Raw genomic sequence first — 18,125 nt, 5'->3', positions numbered from 1 at the left:
TCACCGAGGGAGGCAACCCAGCTGTCAGAACTGACAGATGTCATCCAGAACGCCAAACTCAGCCTGCAGCAGCGGCAGAGAGGAGGGCACAGACACCAGAGCCCCAAAGACGCAGAACAAGGGTCCCCAATCCCTGAGCAAAGCCTAAGGGTTCAAGGTGAACGGCTCCCAAGCACATCTCTTAAAATGTAGTTGCAGAAGAGAGGGCTGCCCCACCAGAATAGGAGTTGAGCTGCCGAGAGTGGGGTTAGGAGAGACCCCTGCGGAGGTGGGGGCTGGGCTGTTCTCTGAATCCCAGCACATATCTGTGCCCACAGGCTTCCCTTACATGACACACCTGGAACTTCCCCTCAGAGACCACAGACCAACTTTCTGCAGAGGAGGAGGTGCGCGGGAGCAAAGAGCCGGTGCGAAGGCGGGATAATGGGGGGCTACGACAGGGCGCCCCAAGTGGGTGAAGAATTGAAGTGCTGGAAGATAGGAGGATGCTGGCCCACGCGGACGACCAACTCCCAGGGCCTAGCCAGGGGCACCCCCCACCCCCACCCCGACCCTGACGGGCCCCACCGCCCCGGCTGGGGAAGCAGGAAGGGAAAGGCACTGCACCGCAGGTAGCAGAGCTGCCCAACCAGGTGGCCCGGCCCTACCTGCAGTTCCTGAAATTCTCCCTCCAGCTCATGCCACTCGCGCTCGCAACGCTCCAGCTGGCCGGACATGGTGCGGCGGTGCGAGGCGGCGGCGGCGGCTCCCGCAGCGTGGCGCGACTGGCCGCCAGCACCACAGCCCGTCCACTCGCCGGCCGCCTTCGGAGACACCAGCTGTTCCTGCGCAGCCGGAGCCACGCGCGCACCTGACGTCACAGCTCCCGCCCCGGCGGCCGCCCCACCCCCTCGCCGGGGAGGCAGGCCCCGCGCATGCGCACGCACTTCCCCCCGGCTCCGCCCCCGCGCGCCGGCTGGGGGACCGCTGTAGTTCTGCAGGTCTTGGCGGGTCTGTTGCTGCCCCCTTGAGAGTGCTTATGCTTTTCCAGAATCTCTCCTAGTTGGGCTAGGGGCTAGGGAACTTGTCCTAAAACTGCATTTGCCGAACTTATTTTACTTAGATTGTGTTTATTTGGGGTGTCTGAGTCGGGAGGGAGGAAGATTTTGAGGAGGTGAAAGCTCACCACCTCTTGGCATTGCCTGACCGGAGCCAAAGCCAACGGCCCAGAATGCAACATTGACCATCCAACAAGGTCGCCAGGCAAGGCCGAGGAGGGCCCCGTCGTCTCACGGTGTCGTTATTTACTGCAACTAATTCATCCTAGATTCCTGCCCTCTAAGACTCTAGGTGACTCTTTTGACAGCTGTTTCTGTCGCTCAAATGACACAATTGCATCCCCTCCCCTTCATGGTCCTACAAGATCTATCCCTGCCTAACTTCCCAGTCACATCTCCTATCTCACCTCCCTGGATCAGTACTTCCCAGCCAGTTTCTTCTCTTCCTGCCCTTGCATGGAACATTCCCTCTAAATCTTCACATGGTTGCCTTTTTCTCATCATTCAAGCCTTAATTCAATGACACCTGTATTAATTTCCTAGGGCTGCGGCAGCACGTGGCTGACTCAATCCATACAGCATGCAACTCTTGATCTCAGGGTTATGAGTTCAAGCCCCACATTGATCACCCAGCCTACTTAAATTACAAAAGAAAAAAGAAAAAAAAATTCAGGGCACCTGGGTAGCTTAGCCTGTTAAGCGTTGGACTCTGAATTTCAGCTCGGGTCATGATCTCATGGTTCATGGTATCTAGCCCGTAGACAGGCTCCCTGCTGTCAGTGCAGAGCCTGCTTGGGATTCTCTCTCCCTCCCTTTCTGCCCCTCCCCACTCGCCCTCACTCTCAAAATAAATAAACATTTTTTAAAAATTCCTAGGGCTGCCTTTTACCATAAATTGCACTGTTTAGATACCACAAACTGAGTGGCTTAAACAATAGAAATCTATTCTCTCACAGTTCTGGAGGCTAGAAGTATGAAATCAAGGTGTCAGCAAAGACATGCTCCAACCCTGTGTAAAATCTTTCCTTGCTTCTTCCTGGCTTGTGGTGGCACTCAGTCCTTAGCATTCCTTGCCTTGTAGTTCATCCCTCCATTCTCTGCCTCTGTCGTTACATGACCTTCCCTGCGTGTCCTCTCCTAAGGACACCATTTTTTAAAAATACGTATTTTTGAGAGACAGCATGCCAGTGGGGGAGGGACAGAGAGAGAGGGAGAGGGAGAATCCCAAGCTCTGCTGATAGCTCAGGGCCGGACACGGGGCTCAACCTCACAAATCGTGAGATCATGACCTGAACCCAAATCACGAGTCAGATGCTCAATGAACTGAGCTACCCAGGTGCCCCTCTAAAGGACACCAATCTTATTAGGTTCAAGGGTCCATCCCACTCCGGAATGACTTCATCTAAGCTTAACTAATTACATCTGCAAAGACCATTTCCAAATAAGATCACATTCTGAGGTAGTGGGTATTAGAACTTCAGCATATCTTTCTGGAGGATACAATTTAAACTGTAACAACACCTCTGAAAAAAAGACCTTTCCTGAATATCCAGAGCTTCATGCCTCCTCCCAGTGATTCATATGTCACCTGTCTTATATCCTTCATAAAAGTGTTTGTCTCCATGTTGGTTGTATGCATCCCTCCGTGGGTATATAATCTGCACGAGATCTCAGGGATCGTGTCTTTGTCTTGGTCATCATCGTATTCCCAGAGCTTGGCACATAGTAGGCCCTTAATAAATATCCGCTGAAGGAACAAACATGAAAGATGCAAAGCCTCTCAACTTTTGGGGCTCAGAGACCACTCTAAGAACTCCGAATGGGAAATATACACATAAACACATAGAGAAATATTTGGAATTCTTTTTTTTAATGTGTATTTATTTTTTAGAGAGACAGAATGCAAGCAGAAGAGGAGCAGAGAGAGGAGACACAGAATCCAAAGCAGGCTCCAGGCTCTGAGCTGTCAGCACAGAGCCCCACACGGGGCTCAAACTTACGAACCAGGAAATCGTGACCTGAGCCAAAGTCAGACGCTTAGCCCACTGAGCTACCCAGGTGCCTCCAAATGTTTGGAATTCTTAACTAAGGCCTGAAGAAGAGTGTGACTTAAGATTCCCAGATAATTAGTGATGGACTTTGAATTATATTCTCATCCTTGAGGGTTGGAACTTCAATATATCTTTGGGAGCCACAATTCAATTCATAACAACGCCTCTCAATAAAGGTGAAACAAGTCTTGTTCGTGTGCCTGGTTATTATTGATTGGACTGATTATGAATAAAACCACTATAAACATTTATGTAATTTTTTTAATTAAGAAAAAGATGATTTTACATTAAAATCAAAACTTTTAAATTTAATTTAATCTTTTAGAGTAATCTCTACACCCAACATGGGGCTCAAATTTACAACCCCAAGATCGAGAGTCGCAGACTCTACTGACTGAACCAGTCAAGCACCCCTAAAATCCTAACTTTTATTTTGAAAAATGGGAAAATCTGGCCATTCCAGATGGCTCACATTCCTGCATGGTAATGGGCTGGAACAGAATAAAGATATCCCCTTCACAATGGGCTGGCCAGTGGCCACAGTCCTCACCATGCTCAACTACATTGCCCCGACTACTTCACGTATTTTTGTAAACTGTAGTCCTCAGACATTTGAATTTGAGACTCCCGATATAATATGTCATGAGGATTGCAAAACCATATAAATCACTTAAATGGTGAAAAAAAAACGGAAAAAGGTTTATTTAATTGGGATTAGTGGAATCAAAAAGGAAACATAGGGCCTTGAAGGATGAGTAAAGTGTCACCAAGCAGAGAATTGGGGAAGATGCCCTTTCACTTCGGCTTGCAGTGACTCAATCCAAGCAGGTCCACCTGCCCCAGGCTGCCTGTGGCCAGGAGAGGCTGGCTCTGCCCGCCAGGGAATCTGGGCAGGTGCACCTTATCTGCAGGCTGGCCAGCGGTCAGGCTGCAAATCTAAGTGACTGTTTTCTCTGTGGGGTCAGGACTCAGAATGCATTATTCACGAGCCCTTTTGTAGATGGCAGGGACTGGCCACCCCAATCGGTGTAGCCAGTGGGTGCCAGAAGTATCAGATCTTACCCGACTGCCACTCTGTCCTGGTTCCTACCCAAAGTGCTTTCAGATTCACTTGTCAGCTCCTTGGAATTGGATCTGGCTCTACTTATGGACTTTGATATGAGGGGTGAGAAAGTGTATTATCCTCCTTATCCCTGCCCACGCCACCAAGGGGAAATCTCTATTTGTTCTCTTTAAGACACTCTACTTAGGAACCTGTCAGTCTGAGACGTTGGACAACCAGCTGGGAAGAGTCATAAAAGTAGCAAACACAGGGGCACCTGGGTGGCTCAGTCGGTTAAGCGTCTGACTATGGCTCGGGTCATGATCTCGCAGTTTGTGAGTTCGAGCCCCGCATCGGGCTCTGTGCTGACAGCTCGGAGCCTGGAGCCTGCTTTGGATTCTGTGCCTCCCCCTCTCTCTGCCCCTCCCCTGCTCATGCTCTGTCTCTCAATAATAAATAAATGTTAAAAAAAAAAAAAAAAGAAGAGGAAGTGTTTATTTTTTTTAAATTTTTAAAAATGTTTTATTTATTTTTGAGACAGAGAGAGACAGAGCATGAACAGGGGAGGGGCAGAGAGAAAGGGAGACACAGAATCCGAGGCAGGCTCCAGGCTCTGAGCCGTCAGCACAGAGCCCGATGAGGGGCTCGAACTCACGAACCGTGAGATCATGACCTGAGCCTAAGTCGGGCGCTTAACCGACTGAGCCACCCAGGCGCCCCGAAGAGGAAGTGTTTAAAAAAAAAAAGTAGCAAACGCATAGAAAGCACTATGTGTCTAGTGCTCTTGTATACATTTTATGTATATGCCTTAATGCATTAAGTCTTCACAACAGCTTGAGGAAGGACCTCTATTCTGTTTTACAGGTGAATATTCTAAGGCATAGTTTCTCCAACTTAAAAAAAAAAGTTATTTATTTTGAGAGAGAGAGAGAATTCATGAGTGGGGGAAGGAGAGAGAGAGAGAGAGAGAGAGAGAATCCCAAGCAGTCTCCATGCTGTCCGCATACAGCCAATTCAGGGCTTGATCTCAGAAACCATGAGATCATGACCTGAGCCGAAACCAAGAGTCAGATGTTTAACTGACTGAGACACACAGGCACCCCAGTTTCTTCAACTTTTGATATGACCCAGAACTACAGATTGCAGATTCTGATTCAGTAGGCTCTAGGAAGGGCCAGAGGTCCTGTAATTCTACGAGCTCCCAGCCAATATCACTGGTCCAAGGACATTTTAAATAGCAAGTGTCCAAGTTGCAGAGAGGTGAAGGAACTTACCCAAGATCATCCAGCTACTGGTAGCTGTGTTATGTACACATTACAAGACGCCAAGAGCTAATTCTAAAAAAAGTCCAAGGAGAACTGAAAATTCCAGGGACTTTTCCTTCATCTGCTTCCCATAAATGCCCTTGCTCAAAATAGTCCCAAAGATTTTAACAAGCAACTTGTGCAAAGATGTTTATAGCAGCACTTTTTAGATCAGCCACGCACTGGAAACATCCCAGATGCCCCACAACAGAGAAACGGTGAAGTAAGCTATAGTCTAGTTCATGCAATAATATATAGCTATTGAGATGATCGCTATGGGACTAAACGAATGCCTATAAACAAGTATATTAAATCGTGATAAGTAAAAATGTATATCCCAGGGGCGCCTGGGTGGCTCAGTCAGTTAAGTGTCCAACTTCGGCTCAGATCTCATGGTTTGTGAGTTTGAGACCCTCATCGGGCTCTGTGCTGACAGCTCAGAGCCTGGAGCCCACTTTGGATTCTGTGTCTCCCTCTCTCTCTCTGCCCCTCCCTAGCTTGTGCTCTCTCTCTCTCTCTCTCAAAAACAAACCTTAAAAAAAAAAAAAAAAGTAGAGCCCAAAATAATGTGTATATACTGATTAAAGGCACATGGTCATTTGTGCACCCTAAAAAAGACTGGGTGAATTTAGTGTAAGAGACAGTTGATCACATAAATTGATGGAATTTTTTTTTTCTGAAATGTTTTTCAGCTGTTTGATAAATTTTAAGCCCCTATCTTTCTGTTCACAGGTTTATAATGAAACAGCAAACATGAGTATTAAATTACATTTATTTAATATTTACTCTTCAGGTATCAAAATACCCTTTCTGTCCTTATTCAGTTATTTGCATTACTGGACCTACCTAGGGCTAAAAGTCCTGGGGCTTGATGGGGGTGTGATTTATTTGGCCCAGCCAGACAAACATGAGTTCAAATCCCAGCTCTCGCATTTGCCAGATGCATGACCCTGAGTCCATAATTCATTTTCTCTATGAACTGGGGGTTGCTCTCTTAGGACTGTTGTGAGGATTAATGCATTGACATAAATAAAGTGCCCAACACTATGTAAGTACCAGAAATTACTGACTATAGATTTGGGTTTTTTAAAAAATTAAACATTAAAAAATAAATAAAAAATAAATTTAAAAGTAAGCATTTTATTTTGGTATAATCTTAGATTTGCAAAGCTGCAAAGATAGTACAGAGTTCCTATGTACTCTTCACTCAGTTTTCCCTCTTGCTGACAATTTACATAACCATGGCAGCTTTATCAAAACCAAGAAATTAACACAGGCAATTATTATAAACTAAATCCCAGACTTTGTTCAGATTTTTCCAGTTTTTCCACTGATGTCCTTTTCCTGTTCCAGAATTCAACCTGACGTTGAATTTAGGCATCGTGTCTCCAGAGTCTCCTCTCCTCTGTGATAGTAACTCGGTGCTTCCTTGGTTTTCATGACCTTGACAGTTTTGAATAGTATATATTGTTGTTCTTGTTGTTTTTAAGTAATCTCTACACCCAGCGTGGGACTCAAATTCACAACCCCAAGATCAAGAGTCACATGCTCCACCAACTGAGCAAGCCAGGTGCCCCTATATATTGTTTTAACAATAGCTTTATTGAGATATTGTGATGGTTAATTTCATATGTCAACTTGACTAGGCCACACTTTAAAGTTTTTTTGAGAGAGAGGGAGACAGAGCGGGAGCGAGTACATGCAGGGGAGGGGCAGAGAGAGAGAGGGAGAGAGAGACTCCCAAGCACTGACAGCGTGGAGCCCGACTCAGGGCTGGAACTCATGAACCATGAGATCATGACCTGATCCGAAGTCAGATGCTTAACCGACAGAGCCACCCAGGCGCCCCATGTCTTGTCTTTTCTCTTGGTATCACCAAGGAGTGGAATTGCTGAGTCAGATGGTAACTGTTTTTAACATTTTGAAGCACTGCCAAACCTTTTTCCAAAGGTGCCCCACCATTTCACACCCTCACTGGCAATGCACAAAGACTCCAATTTCTCTAAATCCTTGTCAACACTTGTTATTGACTGTCATTTTAGTCATCCTTGCAGTTTTGTGTGAAGTGTATCTCACTGTGGCTTTGATTTTGTGTTTTCCTAATCACTAAAAGTGTTGAGTGTCTTTTCATGTGTTTGTGGACCACTAGTATATCTTCTTTTGGAGAAATGTCTGTTCTAATCTTTTGCTCATTTTAAATTTTTTTTTTTCAACGTTTATTTATTTTTGCGACAGAGAGAGACAGAGCATGAACGGGGGAGGGGCAGAGAGAGAGGGAGACACAGAATCAGAAACAGGCTCCAGGCTCTGAGCCATTAGCCCAGAGCCCGACGCGGGGCTCGAACTCACGGACCGCGAGATCGTGACCTGGCTGAAGTCGGACGCTTAACCGACTGCGCCACCCAGGCGCCCCTCTTTTGCTCATTTTAAAATGGGATTATTTCCCTTTTTATTGTTGACTTGTAAGGGTTCTTTATATATTCTGGATACAAGTCCCTTATATACACAATTGCAAATATTTTCTCCCTTTCTGTGAGTTGATTATACTTCTATATAAAAATGTTTTAACTTATTCAACAATCTCAAACTTAAAGAAAAGCTGCAAGTACAGTACAAAGAACTTTTTTTCCAGGCCCATTTTAGATTGATCTGCTTTGCTGCTTTGCTTTGCCCCATCACTCCTGAATACGTTAGTGAGCATTTCCCATAATCGAGAACATTCTCCTCAGGGCACCTGGGTGGCTCAGTCAGTTAAGTGTCCAACTTCAGCTCAGGTCATGATCTCGCAGTTTGTGAGTTCAAGCCCCACGTTGGGCTGTGCTGACAGCCCAGAGCCTGGAGCCTGCCCGGGATTCTGTGTCTCCCTCTCTCTGCCCCTCCCCTGCTCATGCTCTGTCTCTCTCTGTCTCAAAAATAAGTAAGTGTTAAAAAAAATTTTTTTAGGGGCGCCTGGGTGGCTCGGTTGGTTAAGCATCCGACTTCGGCTTAGGTCATGATCTCACGGTCCGTGAGTTCGAGCCCTGCGTCAGGCTCCGTGCTGTCCGCTCAGAGCCTGGAGCCTGTTTCAGATTCTGTGTCTCCCTCTCTCTCTGCCCCTCCCCTGTTCATGCTCTGTCTCAAAAATAAATAAATGTTAAAATTAAAAAAAAAAAATTTTTTTAATTTTAATGTTTACTTATTTTTGAGAGAGACAGAGTGTGAGCAGGGGGAGGGGCAGAGAGAGAGGGAGACACAGAATCTGAGGCAGGCTCCAGGCTCTGAGCTGTCAGCACAGAGCCCGATGCGGGGCTTGAACTCACAAACTGCAAGATCATGACCTGAGCTGAAGTCAGCCACTTAACCAACTGAGCCACCCAGGCGCCCTAAAAAATGTATCCTGATGAAAGGTTTGATGACCAAGGTGATCCCTTTTTTGGCTTAGTCTCCAGATTAAAATGTGTTTTTTCTCTTTATACTTTCTATTACTAATTTTCTAGTGAAATTTTCCCCAACCTCCAATGGCTGTTATCAACCAGAGATGAGTGGAAAGAAGTGCTTGATAAAGGTTTAGAAACTGAACACTTCCTAATTCACCTCGAAAGCCGAAAGCCACCTAAGAATATTTGAGGAATGTATTTATTACTATTATTTTTTGCAGACACAAAAGCCCTATATGAGTCCCAGCCGATCCTATTATTTTGAAGACCCTCAGTAGAAACAAAAGATAGAAATCACTCAGTGTCTATGTTGTTCTCTTTGTTCAAAGCATTTGAAGAATCAGGTCTGACAGTTCCCCAGTGAAATCGTAAGTATCAGATTCTTTTGTATGATGGCAGATACTGGAGGAAGATTGTAGATAGTAGGAAATTCACACACAAAAAAAATGTTTTCCAGTGACCAAGTGGAGTGTTGGCTGCTTTTCATGTTTTTGTTTTGGTTTGCTTTTTAGGCTGTAACTCTTGTTTCATTGCACCACCTGCTGGTGACTTCTCAGAATTTGTTTCTTCCAACAAAAGGCAAAAAGTTGGTTTAACCAAGATTTAACAGATATTCCTTTTCCTCCCACCTAAAAAACTATCATTCCCAAAGCTAACGTGGTAGAAATATTTCAGTGCTCTTCATCTTTAATAAAACAAAATACTTGACTCCAAATTTTCAACACTGAGAACATTTTTTTATTGTGACATATATTCAGAAAAGTACATATATATTTTTGTATATAGTTTAAATAATAATTATAAATATAATCTGTGCAACTAAGACCGACATCAAGAATAAGATTGCCATCACCTGGATAACCCCATGTTCCTCTTCCCTGATCATAACTTTCTCCCTCCCTCCCCACAAAGGTAACCACTATTTCGATAGTCATTTCAGCATTCAAGTACTAATTTTAAAAACCAGTGTAAAAATTTGATGCAGCTACTTAAACTGGAAATTTCCATGATTATCCCTGCATTTAACAAATATCTACTGAGTTCAACATTATTACAGTCATTATGAATAAAAGTCAAATGATGAGATACCATTTAACACCCACTAGGATGGCTAAAGTCAAAAAGACAGACAATACCAGGAGCTGGCTCAGTCAAGGGAGTGTGTGACTCAATCTCAGGTTTGTGAGTTTGAGCCCCACTTTGCATGTGGAGTTACCTGAAAAAAATTTTTTTAATTTTTAAAATTTATTTTAAACAAACAAATAAACAAGGGCACCTGGCTGGCTCAGTCAGCAAAGCATGCGACTCTTGATCTCAGGGACGAGAGTTCCAGCCCCATGTTGGGCGTGGAGCCTACTAAAAAAAAAAAAAATTAGTCACCATCTGTCCCTATACAACATTATTACAATATTATTGACTATTCATAATTCTTTGTTAAGCTATACATGTTTTTTGCATTTTCCTATATGCAGATTTCACAAGTAAAAACTTTCCCTCCTTCCTTTGTTCTCTCTTTTGAAATTTCCCAAAATAAAATAAAAAGCAGAAAAAAATCAAACATCTTTGTAACGTGATGCTTTCATCTTTTCCATTCTATACTCAAGGGCTCTCTTCCCTTGTTAGTTACCCTCACGGTACGGTGTAGGGGGCAGGCATCACCTTTACTTCCTTTCATTGAGAAAGGAGATTTGAAGCCTTGTTTCGTCACAACAACAATGCTACAAGGCAGAAAAACTGAGAAGTGTTGTGTTACGAATCAGGACTGCCCTCCCTTTGAAGATCTTCCAAGATCTTTTGTGTGATGCAGTATTTAACGTGACATACACTACATGTAAGTAGGAGCTCTGTCTAGCTTTGCTCATTTTTGCAATCCCAGCGCCAGGCACAGTGCTTGGCACACAGCAGGCAAAAACATGTATTATTTATAACAAGTTTTAAGATGTGAGTCACTTACCATAAAATTCACTCTTTAAAGTGCACAATTCAGGGGGCGCCTGGGTGGTTCAGTCAGTTGACTTTGGCTCAGGTCATGATCTCAAGGTTCTGGGTTCAAGCCCCGCATCGGGCTTGCTGCGGTCACAGCACAGAAATTGCTTTGGACCCACTGTCTCCCCTTCTCTCTCTGACCCTCCCCCACTCATGCTCGCTCTCTCCCAAAAATAAATACACATTTTTTAAAAACCAATGCACAATTCAGTGGTTTTTAGTATACTCAAAGACTCGTGCAGCCATCAGTACTAATTCCAGAACATTTTCATCACCCCAAAAAGAAACCTCACATCTTTAGCAGCCAGTCTTTTCCCCTTCATCCCCATTCTCTGACCATCACTTATGTACTTTTTGTTTCTATGGATTTGCCTATTCGGGACATTTTTAAAAATTTATTTATTACCTATTTTATTTTTTTGAGAGAGGAGGAGAGAGCGTGAGCCAGGGAAGAGGGGGAGAGGCGCCCCAATGGTAACTACATTTATCACGGTGAGCATTGAGTAATGAATAGAAGCACTGACTCGATATGTTGTACACCTGTAATATAACATGGTATGTCAATTGTACTTCAATACATTTTTTAACTAAAAAAAAAGAAAGAATATATTCGCCTAAGGCAAGGTTACTCATACTTTCAGTTTCACCAGATCATACCAAAGTGTCTTCCAAAGTGGTTCATACTCCCTAAGAGTTCAAACCTTCTGCCTTTTTGAAGTACCTTTGAAAAGTGTGTTGATGGTTTACAAAAAATCTAAGTGGGTTTTCATGAAAGCTGCTTTTGGGCTATTTGAAATGGGGAGATAGTGCCACCTGCCAGAAAAAGCACTTTAAAAAATTTACCAACTGCTCAGCACCTCCCAGCTGTCTACTTGGGTTGACGACAGGGCAAACATCCCCATGTATACATTTTCCAGCAGCGCCTGGCTGGCTCAGTCAGAAGACCGTGCAATTCTTGATCTCAGGGTCATCGGTTCGAGTCCCACTTTGGGTTGTAAGATTACTTAAAAAAATAAAACTTGGGGCGCCTGGGTGGCTCAGTCGGTCGAGCGTCCGACTTCGGCTCAGGTCGTGATCTTGCGGTCTGTAAGTTCAAGCCCCACGTCGGGCTCTGTGCTGACAGGTCAGAGCCTGGAGCCTGCTTCCAATTCTGTGTCTTCCTCTCTCTGTCGCTGCCCCCCCCCCCCGCCCTGCTCATGCTCTGTCTCTCTCTCTCTGTCAAAAATAAAAATTAAGAAAAAAATTAAAAAAAATAAAACTTAAAAAAATACATTTTCCACACACCTTCGATGTGGACAGGTGTTAACTGTTTACAATGCACTTTCACAAACATTTTCATTTAATCATCATAACAATCCTGAGAGGTAAATGTTTTTATTGTGTATTTTATGGATGAGGAAACTGAGATTCAGAGAGTGAAAGATGTCCAGGGGCGCCTGGGTGGCTCAGTTGGTTAAGCATCTGACTTCAGCTCAGGTCATGATCTCACAGTTCTTGAGTTTGAGCCCCATGTCGTCTGCACTGACAGCTTGGAGACTGGGGCCTGCTTCAGGTTCTGTATCTCCCTCTTTCTCTGCCCCTTTCTCGCTTGCTTGCATGCTCTCAATCTCTCTCTCTCTCTTGAAAATAAATAAAACAATGAGAAAAAAAAAAAAGGAAAGAAAGCTGTCCAGATTATCCAGTAAATTACAGTGCAGGGGCTTGTCCCAGGTTTCTTTTTGTTTTTGTTTTTCATCACACCATTGCTACGAATCTGACAAAGTAGCTTGTATAGAAAATTTTGTTGTAAAGGACTCATTGTAACCAGATCAACAGAGCACTCACTCCACACTCCCTAGGCAGAGTGTACTTCCTATACTTCATTTGAGATTTGGTCATGTAGCTTGTTTTGTCCGTTACCAAAGATTTAAAAAGCATTTGAACGAATAGGCTTGCTCTCTCACACTCCTGCCATTGCAGTTAAAGTATTTCTGAGCTGCCCATTGATCCCAGAGGGACAATGAGAGACACTTGGTGCAGAACTGCCTTAACCAAGGCCAGCCTGGACCAGCAAAACTGAATAAGCTACAGAAATGTTCTTTGCTGGATGCCACTGAGAAACAGGTTGCTGTTTGTTTTACCACAAAAACTAACAGATAACTATCTGGGATACAGGAATAGATTTGCAATACCGAACTCTTCCTTGGAAAGGTACCTAAGATCAGGAGATTTTCTTTTTGTATTTTAAATTTTTTTAAGTCTATTTATTTATTTTTGAGAGAGACAGAGACAGCATGAACAGGGGAGGGGCAGAGAGGGAGAGAGAAAGAGAATCCCAAGCAGGATCCACACGGTCAGCGCAGGCCTGAAGCGGGGCTTGAACCCACGAAACCATGAGACCATGACCTGAGCTGAAACTGAGTCGGATGCATCATCAACTGAGCCACCCAGGCACCCCATGAGATTTTCTTATTAATAATTTATATTTAGGGCCTGCTATGGCCTAAATGCTTGTGTCCCCCCAAATTCACATGTTGGAACTCCAATGCCCAATATGCTGGTATTAGGAAGTGGGGCCTTTGGGAGGTGATTAGGCCATGAGAGTGGAGCCTCACTAATGGGCTTAGTGTCCTTATAAAAGAGATCCCACAGAGCTCCCTAGCCCCTTCTACCATGTGAGGAAACAAGTCTGTAATCTGGAAGAGGGCATTTACCTGACCAGGCTGGACTTCCAGCCTCTAGACTGTGAGATATAAAATTCTGTTGTTTATAAGCCACTCAGCCTATGGTATTTTGTCACAGAAGCCTGAATGAACTAAAGCAGAGCCTAACGTTTTGAGTTTTGAATGAGGTCCATATCACTTATAACACAATCTCAATTTCATTCAACATTTTAGAAATATAGTTATATATTGTTGCCTTTAAACATCTGACCTTTAAAGCCAAAAAATATTTACTATCTTTACAGAAAAGACTTGCTCAATGATAATTTACCCCCTGGCTCTGGGAGGTGGGGGTCACCCTCCCTGAACAAGAGGGAAGCTCATACATTTGGAGATCTGCCATCAAGAAGGAAAGGGGATCAAATTTCAGTAGCAACCAATAGGGTCTACTGCAGGGAACCACAGCCACCCACTCTACCCGCCCATATTATCACAGTCCAGGACATGTGTGAGACACAGGACAAAGTCAGTATCAAACGCAGTGATTATAAAATGGGAGAAAATGAAGTAGGTTGTGGAAAGGACCAGTTTTTCAACCATTCACTGGAGTTAAAAGGATAGTGAGGTGCCTGGCTGGCTCAGTCAGTAGAGCACGAGACTCTTGATCTCAGGATCATGAATTTAAGCCCCACAATGGCCATGGAGACTGCTTTAAAAAAAAGAAAAAAAGGGGAGTTATTATCTTGATAGGTTTGTCATCTTTTAAAGAGCCAGAGACAATACAATTATACTTTATTCATCAATCCATTTATTCATCAAGTAGTTTTTTAAGGACCTATGGGAAACTATTCACTTCCTAGGGCTGTTGCAACACAGTTCCACAAACTAGGGGCCTTTAACAACAGAAATGTCTGGTCTCTGGGGCACCCAGATGGCTCAGTTGGTTGAGTGTCCAACTTCAGCTCAGGTCATGATCTCACAGTTCGTGGGTTCATGTCCCATGTCGGGCTTTGCGCTGACAGCAAGAAGCCTGCTTCGGATTCTCTCTCTCCCTCTCTCTCTCTCTCTCTGCTCCTCCCAGGCTCACTCATGCTCTCTCTCAAAATAAATAAAATAAATATTTAAAAATTTTTAAAAGAAATTAAGAATTTCAAAATGGTGACAGCAAAGCATTAAGCCAAACACAAAGCCCTTCTTAGCATGAGGCCTGTGTGAATCCTCTAAGGGGAAAATGGTACTAATGGGTATATTTTGAGTCAATTTAAGGTTTGTTTGCTTTTCCACTATTTTTCTGTGTTCCTTGCAAGGCATTTATGAAGCAGTTCATTCTTTCTACAGCAGGTGCATTCTTGGGTTAGGACCCTTCTTTTTTTTTTTTTTTTTAATGTTTTATTTATTTTTGAGAGAAAGAGAGAGACAAGAGAGAGCGTGCACGCGCGGGGGAGGGGCAGGGAGATTCAGAGACAATCTGAGGCAGGTTCCAGGCTCTGAGCTGTCAGCACAGAGCCCAACAAAGGGTTTGAACCCATGAGCCGAAGCCAGATGCTTAACCAACTGAGCCACCCAGGAGCCCTGACTTAGGACCCTTCTAAGATCCAATCTTTCAAGGAGGAGATAGTTTAAGGAGATGGTAGCTATCCAAAAGGGAAAATCTTTTCTCCCCAGCTCCATAGAATGTCTGAGTAACTTCATCAGAATACCCAAGAATCACTTTTCCTTTCCCTTCAGTTTTTGGGTCCTTGATTAGGATTTATAACTCTTGGCATGGAGGTTTCTCTGCTAACCAGCTTGAGACGTTCTTAGCGTTTTCCAGCTTCTCCCTGTTTAACCGGGTCACTGTGGTCCAAAAGTCACCTTCTGCCTCATCCCCTGTATCAAAGGAAGTTCAAGAAAACACACAGGTTCCTGACCACTGGCGTCTAATCTCCTCTCCCCCCAGGCTACCCCACTTTGTTCATAGGACACCATCTGCCATCTTGAGGTCAAGACAGTCTTCAGAGTCACTTTGCACTATCATACCCACTTTCAAGACCTTGCCCAGGGGGAGTCCTATCCCTGAGCCCCACAGTGTGAACTCTTCAAGGATAGAGGTTGAATTGTTATATACATCTTTGAAACTCTAGTATCCAGTAAGGTGCACACGTATGAAACATAATATGCTTTCCACAAATGGTTATGGAATAAAGTTGATGAACTGACACAAGGGACCTTCAAAACATTTACAATTTTAACGACACAAAATCACTTACCTTGATGCAGATTTCTTTCTTTTCCGGCTCTTAATGTATCTTCCTAATGGTTTCCTGACTAGGGACGAACGTTTCTGTGGTTGAAAACATACGCTGTTTTTTTGTTTTTGTTTTTAGCCAGAATACTTGTTCTCCAACTGGGCATATAGGCATTCAAATATCTCTTTGACTCCTGAAGTCTTCTAGAAATGTAAGAATTCGGGGGGGGGGGGGGGGGGGGGGGGAGGAAATTTAGGGGAAATCCTCCCTTTCCTTAAAATCTTCATTTAACACACATGTAAACAGAATAATCTTGTAAAACCTTTTTAAAATCGAAAAGTAAGTTCTCTCTGACCATATTCTGGTCTTTACATTTCTAGGCTCAGTAGTTCTGCAGCAGGGCACCTGAGACAGTGTCCGGATTCAGCGTTCCATTCAGCAACACAGATCTTTGCCGCGCTTTCTCCCTCCGCCCTTTAGGCTTTGGAACACGATCCGCCCACTTCCGGCAGGGAGGTCTATAGCGCAGGCGCAACTCCACAGCCTCGCAACAACCCATGGGTCTAGTACTGATGTACGCGCATGTGCAAAAGGGGGCGGGCTGGTTAATAGCGCGGGAGAATCCGGCTCACCGAACTCACGCGACTGTCTCCGCCCACCTAAGTAGGCGGGCGGAGCCGACACCCCCCGCCCCACACACCCAGGTTCAGGCAGCGCACGCGCACTTGAGTGAAGGAACGTGGCGAGGGAAGAAGAGTTTTAACGCATGCTCATTTAAATGTGGCATGAAGCTTTTTACGTCAGCTTCGTACACCTCCTCCTTTGCTGTCTTAACCCGCTTCTGACTTTTTAAAGGGCCAGAGCACTTTAAAAAAAAAATTTTTTTTTTCCTTAATGTTTTTATTTTTGAGACAGAGAGAGATAGAGCATGAGCAGGGAAGGAGCAGAGAGAGAGGGAGACACAGAATCGGAAGCAGGCTCCAGGCTCTGAGCCATCAGCACAGAGCCCGACGCGGAACTCGAACTCACAGACTGTGAGATCATGACCTGAGCCAAAGTCGGACGCTCAACCGACTGAGCCACCCAGGTGCCCCAGGGCCAGAGCGCTTTTTCACCCAATCGCTTTTTTTTAAAAAAATTAAGCATTTATGGAGAGCCTAGTATGTGCTGGGCCCAACTTACATTGTCTCCTGTATGCATTTTCCAGTTTTTCCTTTTGCAATAATTACATTAGTTAGTATTTACATGTTTGAGTAAATTTCTTCCTTTGTCCCAGTTGTGCTATTCCCTTGGAGGCAATTCTTCGAAATGAGAGGCAATGTGATGTTCTGGACAGGCCTTCCTAGGTCAAGAGGTCTGAGATTGAATCCTGGCTCAGCCACTTCCTTGGTCTTTTAACTCTGGATAGGTATCTAACTTGTGAACCTGAAGTTGACTTTTTTAAGTGAAGATAAGAATTCCTACCTGTCTTAGAGGATTGTTGTGAAACGTACTTTCTTTTTTTAAAGAATGTAACAAGTTCTATGCCTCACACCAGCTACCTGTTACATAAATAATGGTCATTAAGTGGAATCAGAAAATAGTTTTATAGTTTCTGTAAGATAATTCCAAATGGTTTTTCAAGAGCATTTACCTAATTGCCTGGATGGCTAGCAGTATGTAATGGTGCCTCTTTCCCCACAGTGCTGCCAATATCACAGTCTATCATTTTTACACATTTTTCCTAGTCTAGACAGTATGTAATGGTATGGCAGGATTATTTTAACTTTCATTTCTTTAATTGCTGGTGAGACTGTGCATTTTTCTCTGAGATGATTTATTAGCTGTGTTTGTTTGCTGAACAACTGTTTTCAAACCCTGTATTTTCCACTGGCTTACCCCTGCAGACATTATGTTAGGTTCTGACAGAGAATTTTGCTGATAGATTAAAAAGAAAAAAAAAAAAAAAAGGATTTGGCAGAGAGAGAGAAATGAAACTTTCCAAGGAAGGGTTAGAGGCAAGAGATGAGCTCATCCCAAAAGCAGCACTTTCCAGTAGAACTTTCTATGATAAAGGAAATGTTCTGTATCTTCAATGTCCCATATAGTAGCCAGTTGCCACACATGCCTACTAAATACTTGGAATATGACTAGTGGGACTGAGGAATTGTTATTTTTATTTAACTTAAATTTCCATATAAATAGCCACCTCGTTGATAGAGTGACCCTAGAGATTAGGAAAAAAGGAGAGAAAGGAGGGAGAAAGAGTCCCTACAGAGTCACTCCTCAGAAGTGGCCTCATGTTTATGGAGGGACTCAAATTTGGACTTTAGGCACTGTTCCCCAGAAGACAGTTCCAGAGACTGCCAGTCTGACAAGAAGGCTATGTTCAGTTTAAAAAACTGCTTGCTTGATAGCAAGCTATACATTGATGATATTT

At 43.9% G+C, this 18,125-nt stretch overlaps 1 protein-coding gene and 1 long non-coding RNA gene across 5 annotated transcripts in view; both read right to left on the bottom strand.

Moving 5' to 3' along the window:
* The window catches only part of TMEM120B (transmembrane protein 120B), a 41,773-nt gene extending 40,972 nt beyond the window's left edge, over positions 1-801 (bottom strand). For all 3 annotated transcript variants that reach the window (XM_030335982.1, XM_030335983.1, XM_030335984.1), the window contains exon 1: positions 648-801. In XM_030335982.1, coding sequence (XP_030191842.1) covers positions 648-716 — 69 coding nt within the window. In that variant the 5' untranslated portion in view covers positions 717-801. The remainder of the gene's footprint in view (positions 1-647) is intronic.
* Positions 802-12,421: 11,620 nt separating this feature from the next.
* On the bottom strand, positions 12,422-16,199 carry LOC115498613. Of its 2 annotated transcripts, none has more exons than XR_003963881.1 (3): positions 15,728-16,199; positions 15,263-15,347; positions 12,422-12,455 (listed from the first exon to the last, which is right to left on the bottom strand). It is a non-coding gene; the product is annotated as an uncharacterized LOC115498613 (long non-coding RNA). The 2 variants fall into 2 exon arrangements; XR_003963880.1 differs by lacking the exon at positions 12,422-12,455 and adding an exon at positions 13,241-14,187.
* Positions 16,200-18,125: the final 1,926 nt, after the last annotated feature.

The sequence above is a fragment of the Lynx canadensis genome, chromosome D3, assembly GCF_007474595.2.
Source record: "Lynx canadensis isolate LIC74 chromosome D3, mLynCan4.pri.v2, whole genome shotgun sequence".
Taxonomy (NCBI): domain Eukaryota; kingdom Metazoa; phylum Chordata; class Mammalia; order Carnivora; family Felidae; genus Lynx; species Lynx canadensis.
The sequence above is the reverse complement of the archived record's forward strand: the minus strand, read 5'-3'. Positions and strand labels throughout refer to the sequence as shown.